Source organism: Trachypithecus francoisi, unplaced genomic scaffold (genome assembly GCF_009764315.1).
Source record: "Trachypithecus francoisi isolate TF-2019V2 unplaced genomic scaffold, Tfra_2.0 Lachesis_group5, whole genome shotgun sequence".
NCBI lineage: Eukaryota > Metazoa > Chordata > Mammalia > Primates > Cercopithecidae > Trachypithecus > Trachypithecus francoisi.
Genome location: NW_022681470.1, coordinates 81,579,604 through 81,589,612, shown reverse-complemented (window position 1 = coordinate 81,589,612; position 10,009 = coordinate 81,579,604). Strand labels below are relative to the sequence as shown.

At 44.2% G+C, this 10,009-nt stretch overlaps 1 protein-coding gene across 2 annotated transcripts in view; it reads left to right on the top strand.

The window, feature by feature from the left end:
- Window positions 1–663: 663 nt before the first annotated feature.
- NVL (nuclear VCP like) overlaps window positions 664–10,009 on the top strand; it is a 102,827-nt gene continuing 93,481 nt past the window's right edge. Inside the window, exons 1-2 of one of the 2 annotated variants that reach the window (XM_033195684.1) lie at window positions 664–1,054; window positions 4,658–4,731. In XM_033195684.1, the coding sequence (XP_033051575.1) occupies window positions 998–1,054; window positions 4,658–4,731 (131 nt within the window). In that variant the 5' untranslated portion in view covers window positions 664–997. The remainder of the gene's footprint in view (window positions 1,055–4,657; window positions 4,732–10,009) is intronic. The other variant, XM_033195683.1, reaches the window with a different exon arrangement.

Here is a 10,009-nt window from a genome sequence, read left to right as displayed (position 1 = left end):
TCCCAAAGTGCTGTGATTACAGGTGAGAGCCACCTCGTCCGGCCTCACACCCTTGTGTGTGATTCTCTTAATTCCATTTTCTCTCCTCCCCTCTGCCCCTTAATATACTGCACTTCACCTTGTCATCAGCCAAGTAGGACCTGAAATAAGAATACTCAAAACACGATAGAAATAAACAAGAAGACAGAAACTAAAGCCTGTATCTTTTTTTTTTTTTTTAGTGCTTGGTAACTGTCCCTTTGTGTCTCCCTAAGTGCAGGATAAACTTCTTGGGGCAAATACAAATGTTCGATAAAATTCTGGGCCAAGGAGTCTTGCACTGGATATATTCAACAAATTACCTGCCGATGATAACAGCGTAAGTAAAACGAGCTCTAAAAGTGACAAATGACTTAGTTATCCTCAGTTATAAGGATAAATCCGTCCTTCCTTTTCTTTTTCACCTAGCCCTTTTGTTGGGCCTCTAAAATGTAACTACATGGGAAAGCAAGCAACAGCTGGTGGTGTGTTTTTACCCTGATTTTATCACTCCAATTATCTACCGTCGCTGGCTTTGCTGAGACTAGCTTTGTACCAGAACGAGGTGTGGCTGGAACGCCTGAGGAAAGCAAACCAACTTTCCCAGCCGACGCCGTTGACAGCGTGTCCGCACGCTGCGCGGGGGTAGGAACTTCCTTCCTCCAGCCTGGTTCGCCCGGCGGGGAACCAATAAAGTTGAGCGCGTTCAAAGGGGTCCTAATCTTCCAGGGCCCACTGGGCAGGCCTGCAAAATAAGGGCCCTAGAAACTCCCTGAGGTTTGCAAGTCTTCTCCCGCTCCTCGGAATTTTTTCCCCCTCATTCGCATTACTTTTATTCTGACGGAAACGGGGCGGGCTAGGCCCCAGGAGGGGCGCTTTTCAGGTGCAACTGGCCCGGCGATCGCGGTGGGCAACCCCTACGAGGCCCCCGGTTGACTGGGAGCTGGCGGTCCGAGCTGTGGCTTGGAAGACCCACACGATGAAGCCTAGACCCGCCGGGTTCGTGGATAATAAACTCAAGCAACGAGTCATCCACGTGTGTATTCTGCACCGCTCGGTCTCGCCCAGGGCCCCGATCACTGCCCCAGGGTGCCACTCCCCTTTTTTTCGGGTGGCGTCCACGTGGAACTCAACTAGTCTTCTTTCCCCAGTCTGGGTCTGGGCGTGCGTCTGTTCCTCCTTTGTTGGTGGTGCCGGGGCCTTCCCTACCCACGTTGGTGCGGAGTCTCAGGAGAAACCGGGGACGGTGGGAGGGTGCAGCTTGGTGGGGCTGCCGAGGATGTCTGGTCGTCTTCAGCGCAGATCATTCAGTAGAGTGGAATTAACCTTTGAATTTTAACCTCTTTGACTTGTGAATTTAATACAGGAATGGTCTTCAAATGCTCGCATTGTAAGAGGTCCTTGAGAAGGGGTGGCATAAATAATACGTTAATTTCCGCTCTCAAGGAACTTACACACTAAAACGAGGTAACATGGGTCTGGCAACAGTAACAGGCACTTTGCCTACGGTTTTCTCATTTTCATGACCATCAGTAAAAAGCAGTGTGGGCAAATACCTTAGAATGTAAACAAGCAGTCTGAGTTAAAAGGCGGGAGAGAATTTTCTTCACTTAGGAATTGGTGAGCTACACATTCTCCTTGTTTTTCTTTCACTTCACCAGCCCCTAAACAATCTCCTTTTCGGACCCATCTTTTCCTACCAACTTGTAAATGTTGGAAGTGCTCTGAGCCCTGTTCTCTTACCTCCCCTTCCTCCTCTTTCCTCATACACCTTTCTTATCTATCCATACTTCCTATGTGATCTAATTTAGTCTAATAACCTTTGAATAGTGTCTACATATTCTATTATCTATATATTTATTTCATTTTGTTTTTATTTTTCTGAGACACAGTCTCGCTCTGTTGCCCGGGCTAGAGTTCAGTGGCTGTTCATGGGCACAATCATAGCTCACTGCACCCCCGGCCTCCCTGGCTCAAGCAATCCTCCCTCCTCAGCCTCCCCAGTAGCTGGGACTACAGGTGTGCACCACCACATCTGGCCAATTTATTATTATTATTGTTATTATCATTTGTAGAGACGGGGTTCCACTATGTTACTCTGTCTGGTCTTTAACTCCTAGGCTCAAACGATCTGGCCTCAGCCTCCCAAAGTGCTGGGATTACCGGTGCAAGCTGCTGTCCTGTCCTCTATATATTTATGACTGCTAAATTTGTATCTGCCGTCCAGATTTTATCTTGAAGTACAGATTGATATATCCAGCTGCCTAGTCAGCATATCTCCAAATTAAAATGGCCAAGTGGAACTTGTAATTTTTCTTCCTTCAAACCTGCCCTTTCTTAGTGTTCTGTATCTCGGTAAATGATACCACCGTTTGTTCAGTTGTTAAGACCAAAAGCCTTAAGGATCATTCTGAGTCTCATTTCCTGTATACCATCCATCAACAGCCTGGTTTGCTTTACTTTCAAAATATATTCCAAGTACTTCTTACTGTCTTTCCGTATAACCATCTTAGTCCAAACCATCATCTCTACCTTATACTATTGCAATAGCCTCCTAACTGGTCTTTCTGATTCTGCTTTTACCTAAAGCCTGTTCCCCACAGAGCAGCCAGAGACATCTAATTTTTTTTTTTTTTCGCTCACTGCGACCTCTGTCTCCTGGGTTCAAGCGATTCTTCTGCCTCAGCCTCCCAAGTAGGTGGGATTACAAGTGCATGCCATCACGCCTGGCTAATTTTTCTATTTTTAGTAGAGACGAGGTTTCACCATGTTGGCCAGGCTGGTCTTGAATTCCTGACCTCAGTTGATCTGCCCGCCTCAGCCTTCCAAAGTGCTGGGATTACAGGCGTGGCCAAGACATCGTTTTAAAGGGAAAATTTAGGCTACGGGAGGGATAGCATTAGGAGAAATACCTAATGTAAATGACAGGTTGATGGGTCTAGGAAACCACCATGGGCCTTGTATACCTGTATAACAAACCTGCATGTTCTGTACATGAATCCCAGAACTTAAAGTATAATTAAAAAAAAAAAGGGAAAAATCAGAGCTTGCCATAGCCCAGCTCAAATCCTTTCAGTGGAGTCACAGATATCTAGAGTAAAACCCAGTCAAAAAAGCCCTGCGTATTCTGGCCTCTGTTGTCCTAGTTTACTTTTCGTCTCCTGTCCCAACCACACAGACCTTCTCAAACATGCCAAGCACAGGACCTTTGTTCTCGTTGTTCGCTCACTCTGAATTACTCTTCTTCTGGATGTTCCCGCGTCCCACAACTTACTCCTTCACTTTATTCAAGTTTCTGAGCAGTGACTCCTAATTACTGGATCTAGTGGCCTCTTCTCTGTCCTCACACTTGACTGCTTTTCAGCATTTGACATTATCAGTTTTCCTCTATAGCTTTCACTTCGGTTCATTATAAAAGTACAAATTGAATATCCCTTATTCTAAATGCTTAAGACCAAAAAAATGTTTCAGATTGATTTTTTTCAGGGTTTGGAATGTTTGCGTATACATAATGAGATATTTGGGGATGGGACCCAAGTTAAACATGAAGTTTACTTATGTTTCATATGCACCTTATACACACGGCCTGAAGATAGTCTTACACAAGATTTTAAATAAATTTTCACTTAGCTATATATTTAATTTAATTTAATTTTAATTTTTTATTTTTGAGACTGGGTCTCACTCTGTCACCCAGGCTGGAGTGCAGTGGTGTGAACACTGCTCACTACCACCTCAAACTCGTGGGGTCAAGTGATTCTCCCACCTCAGCCTCCCATGTAGCTGGGACCACAGGTATGCACCATCATGCCTGGCTAATTTTTAAATTTTTCGTAGAGATGAGATCTTACCATCTTGGCCAGGCTGGTCTGGAACACCTGGACTCAAGCAATCCTCCCGCTTTGGCCTCTCAAAGTGCTGGGATTACAGGTGCAAGCCACCATGCTCAGGCTATTTTATTTATTTTTGAGACAAGGTCTCGTTCTGTTATCCAGGCTGGAGTGCAGCGGCTCTATCATAGCTCACTGCAGTCTCTAAGTCTGGGCTTAAGCGATCTCCCACCTTGGCCTCCCAAAATGCTGGGAGTATAAGCACAAGCCACTACACCCAACCAATTTTTAAATTTTTTTGTAGAGATGAGGTCAAACTTTGTTGCCCAGGGTGGTCTCGAACTCCTGAGCTCCCAAAGTGTTGGGATTACAGGTATGAGCCACCATGCCCAGCCAAAAGGTGATTTAATATTGAAACTAAATTGCCTCAAGCTAGTAGTTCTGCAGTATCTGACAGATGTCAAATATCACTGTGTTCCTTAAAGTTTAAAATATCCCCTGCTGCCCTTATGAGTTTATTGCAGTGTTCTAGGGTGTTTGGAAACCTAGGATATTAGTAAGTAAGTCATCACTTACTGCCTTGTAACTATGCTAATAATAATATTGTGTTATAGTGATTAATAATGTTAATTAAAATTTTTGATTTCAGACTTGACAATTATTGGTTACTTTTATTTATGTTTCTGGTATGCTTTATTAATGAAGAGTTTATCTTAAAGTATAATGTGTTCAGATAGCTCAATCTGTTGATTAAAATCACTGAGTTTGAAATATTGAGTGTTTTATATTTGTTATATTTTCTGTTTTAGTACCTTACCGGTAACAAATGTGGCAAATATGTGGACATTGGAGTCTTAGCATCTGATTTACAAAGAATGTACAGGTAAATAAATAGTTTCCAGATCCTTGAATTTTTATTTCCCCTTTACCATTTTAAAAGTTTATATCCTGCTTAAATTTCCAGTTGATATCAATAACTGCTGGCATTAGTTCACCAATCCATAATCTTGGAACTCAATTCGGTTATGCATACATTTATCAAATACCTATTATGTGCAGTAAGATGTCTTTTGTATTGTGGGAAATGGTCGCTGCTTATCTTTTAGTACCTCACAGTCTGGTCAAGAGATAGAGATGTTATTATATCACTTCCTTTCCTGCTTCATTAGAAAATTAAAACCGGGCCAGGCATAATGGCTCGTGCCCGTAATCTCAGCACTTTGGGAGGCTGAGGTGGGAGGATGGCTTAAGCCCAGGAGTTTGAGACCACCCTGAGCAACATGGTGAAACTCCATCTGTACAAAAAATATACAAAAATTTGCCAGGCTTGGTGGCATGCACCTGTGGTCCCACCTACTTGGGAAACTGAGGTGGGAGGATCACTTGAGCCCAGGAGGTCAAGGCTGTAGTGAGTTGTGGTCACGCCACTGTACTCTAACCTCAGTGACAGAATGATATCCTTTCCCAAAAAAGAAAGAAAGAAAATTAAAACCATCACCAGCAGGTATGATCTCCCTGAGTTTTCTGACTCCTTTTTTTTTTTTTTTGAGACGGATTTTCGCTCTGTTGCCCAGGCTGGAGTGCAATGGTGCAACCTCAGCTAACCACAACCTCTGCTTCCCAGGTTCAAGCAATCCTCCTGCCTTAGCCTCCCAAGTAGCTGGGATTACAGGCATGTGCCATCACACCTGGATAATTTTGTATTTTTAGTAGAGACAGGGTTTCACCATGTTGGCCAGGCTGGTCTCAAACTCCTGACCTCGGGTGACCTGCCCGCCTCGGCCTACCAAGGTGCTGGGATTACAGGCGTGAGCCATGGCACCTGGCCTCTTTTTTTTTTTTTTTTTTTTTTTTTTTTTTTTTTTTTGAGGCGGAGTCTCGCTCTGTCGCCTGGACTGGAGTGCAGTGGCCGGATCTCAGCTCACTGCAAGCTCCATCTCCCAGGTTTACGCCATTCTCCTGCCTCAGCCTCCCGAGTAGCTGGGACTACAGGCGCCGCCACCTCGCCCGGCTAGTTTTTGTATTTTTAGTAGAGGCGGGGTTTCACCGTGTTAGCCAGGATGGTCTCGATCTCCTGACCTCGTGATCCGCCCGTCTCGGCCTCCCAAAGTGCTGGGATTACAGGCTTGAGCCACCGCGCCCGGCCTCTTTTTTTTTTAAATACAATTTTTAGTTTTATTTTTTGTGGAGACAGGACCTTCTGTATTTGCCCAGGTTGGTCTTGAACACCTGACCTCAAGTGATCCTTCCACGTTGGCCTCTCTAAGTGCTAGGATGATAGGCATGAGCCAGCATGCCCAGCCAGCTTCCTGAATTTGTTTTTTTTTTTTTTTTCAAGACAGAGTCTTGCTCTGTTGTCCGGGCTGGAGTGCAGTGGATCTCGGCTCACTGCAAGCTCCGCCTCCTGAGTTCAAGTGATTCTCCTGCCTCAGCCTCCTGAATAGCTGGGATTACAGGCATGTGCTAACCACCCACCCAATTTTTTTTTTTTTTTTTTTTTTTTTTTTTTTTTTTTGAGACGGAGTCTCGCTCTGTCGCCCAGGCTGGAGTGCAGTGGCCGGATCTCAGCTCACTGCACGCTCCGCCTCCCAGGTTCACGCCATTCTCCTGCCTCAGCCTCCCAAGTAGCTGGGACTACAGGCGCCTGCCACCTCGCCCGGCTAGTTTTTTGTATATTTTAGTAGAGACGGGGTTTCACCGTGTTAGCCAGGATGGTCTCGATCTCCTGACCTCGTGATCCGCCCGTCTCGGCCTCCCAAAGTGCTGGGATTACAGGCTTGAGCCACCGCGCCCGGCCATTTTTGTATTTTTAATAGAGATGGGGTTTCACCATGTTGGCCAGGCTGGTCTTGAACTCCTGACCTTAGGTGATCCTCCTGCCTCGTCCTCCCAAAGTGCTAGGGTTATAGGTGTGAGCCACCCCACCTGGCCAAGAATACCTTAATTATTTCTAAAGGCCCTATCCCCAAATATAGTCACATTTTGAGGTACTAGGGGTTAGGACATCAACGTAAGAATTTAAGGGAAACACAATTCAGCTTATTGGACTCTGCTGTGGCTCCCAAAATTCATGTCGTCGTATGCAGATACATTCATTCCATTCCACAAGCCCCAAAAGTCTTAACTCATTTTAGCATTGACTCTTAAGTCCAAACTCTTATCTAAGTATCATCTAAATCAGGCCAGATGCAAGGACTCACACCAATAATCCCAGCATTTTGAGAGGCCAATGGCTTAAGGCCATAGAGTTCAAGACCAGCCTGGGGAACACAGTGAGACCCCCGTCTCTACAAAATAAAAATAGAAATAAATAGCTGGGCATGGTGGCATGAACCTGTATTCCTTGCTGTTCCAGAGGCTGAGATGAGGGGATCACTTGAGCCCAGGAGTTCAAGGTTGCAATGAGCTGTGATTGCACCAGTACACTCCAGCTGGGTAACAGAGCAAGACCCTGTCTCTAAATATGAAATAAATAAATAAAAATAATGTTATATAAATTAATTGGTAATGGCTGAGATTCAAAGTATGATTTATCCTGGGGCAAAATTCCTCTATTAACCTGTGAAACCAGACAAGTTATCTGCTTCCAAAATACAGGCATGTCCTGTATAACAATGTTTTAGTCAATGATGGACCTCATGTATGATGGTGATCCCATAAGATTGTTACATCGTATTTGTACCGTACCTTTTCTGTGTTTAGATGTGTTTAAATACACAATACCATTGTTTTACAGTTGCCTATAGTATTTAGTGCAATAATACGCTGTATAGGTTTGTAGGCAGAGTAGGCTATACCATGTAGTCTAGGTGTGTAATAGGCTAGCCCATCTAGGTTTGTGTAAGTACACTCTCACTTATTTTTGTTTTCATACAATGAGAATGCCTAATGATACACTTCTCAGAATGTGTCTCCATTGTTTAGTGATGCATGATTGTACAATGGCAGGACAGGCATAGGTGTAGGTTAGACATTCCTATTCTAAAAGAGAGCGATTGGAAAAAAGAAAGGGTCATGGGTCCCAAGCAAGTCCAAAACCAAGCAGGGCAAATGTCATTAGATTTTCAGGCTTTAGAGTAATCCTCCTTGGCTTGATGCCCTGCCCTGTGGGCTCAGTAGGGTGGTGATCCTGCCCTGTTACCTAGGAGGAGACAGCCCCACCTGCCACACCTGTGCCCTCTGGGCCTGTGTTAGCAGTGGCAGCCCTGCCTTCTTTTGAGCCTCCTTAAGGGTATTCTTCCCTTTCCTTAAAGGATAACTTGTGTTCACAGCTGGATAGTTTTATTAGCCCTGTCCTATAGATTCCTGAAAGTCCAACAGCCTTCCTTAATTTTGTCCCCATCTCTGTCCCTTCAGTCCAAGCTGGCAGTGTTTCTGTTGCTTTAACCCCGTCTCTATTCCTGGCTTCTGCTGAGATGGCTGACTGAATCCATAAGTCATATGCTGGTAATCGCTTTAGCAAATTGTTGTCCCCCCACACTCTTGATGTCCTCTTTAGATTATGCTTTTTCATTTTTTACAATGTGGATAAACTGAGAATTTTCTAATCTTCAGGTTCTGGTTTCCTTTTTGTTGAACAATTCCTTCTTTATCTCTCTTTATACTGTAAAATTTCACTATAAGCAGCAAGGAGAAATCAGGCCACACTTCAGCACTTTGCTTGGAAATCTGAGTGAAATATCCAGATTCATCACTTACAAGTTCTACTTTTAAAACAATAAAACACAAGTCCTCTGCCACTTCATAACATGGACTGCCTTTCTTCCAGTTTCCAATAACATGCTTCTCATTTCTGTCTGAGACCTCACCAGAAGCATCCTTAGCATTCAAGTTTCTACTAGCATTCTCTCTCTATATATGTAACTATAGAACCTTCCTGTACAACTCTTCTCTTGTTTTTCTGAGCTCTTACCAGAATTGCCTTCAGTGTCCGTTTTTTGTTTTGTTTTTTTTTTTCTTTTTTGTGAGATGGAGTCTCACTCTGTCACCCAGGCTGGAGTGCGGTGGTGCAGTCTCAGCTCACTGCAACCTCTGCCTCCCAGGTTCAAGCAATTCTCCTGCCTCAGCCTCCCAAGTAGCTGGGACTATGGGTGCACACCGCCATGTCTGGCTAATTTTTTGTATTTTAGTAGAGACAGGGTTGTTTAGTAGAGACACCGTGTTGCCAAGGCTGGTCTTAAACTCCTGAGCTCAGGCAATTTGCCCACCTCAGCCTCCCGACATGCTAGGATTACAGGTGTGAGCCACCACGCCCTGCAGTGTTCATATTTCTAACAGCAGTCACTTCAGAGCCATCTAGGTTTCTTCTAACATGCACCTCAAAGCTCTCTGGCCTCTATTACCTAGTTCCAAAACCATTTCTACATTTTAAGGTGTTTGTCACAGTAGCACTATACTAACCAGTACCAAACTGTATTAGGAAGGAAGAAAAGAAGAGAAACTAAGACAGAAGGCTTTTTAAAACAATAGTGTACCTCACTTTGGCTACCACCCAGTAGTATTTTTCCTTCTCTTTATCAGAATTTATTTAACGAGTGGTCTAAGGCCAAGGCACAGTGGCTCACACCTGTAATTTCAGCACTTAGAGAGGCTGACACAGGAGGATCGCTTGAGGCCAGGAGTTTGAGACCAGCCTGGGCAACATAGCAAGAATCTGTCTCTACAAAAAAAATTAAAAATTAGCGCGTGACATGCAGCTGTAGTCGGTCCTAGCTACTTGGAAAGTTGAGGCAGGAGGATCCCTTGAGGCCAGGAATTCAAGGCTACAGTGAGCTACGATCGCACCACTGCACTGAAGCGTGGGTGACAGAGCAAGACCCTGTCTTTTAAAAAATAAAAATAAAGACTCAGCTAAGATTGTTTCTATCCCCACCACTCACTCCATTGAAATCTATGAACTGTGTTTTGTTGGTAACCTTTTTTCTTAGTTGATGGTATGACTGTTACTCAGCCAGTCACCCAGGTTAATCTATCTGTTGTCTACTTCCTTCTACCTAGCCTTGAATCCCCCTGCCATGTCTATAATAAGTCACCAAGAAGCCTTGCTGTTGTCTCTTAAATAGTTCATGATGCCTGTTCTCTCCTTTCCTTACCATTACTAGCCTAATCCAGAGCCTCATTATTTCTTGTCTGGACTACTGTTTCAGGTTTTTTTTTTTTTT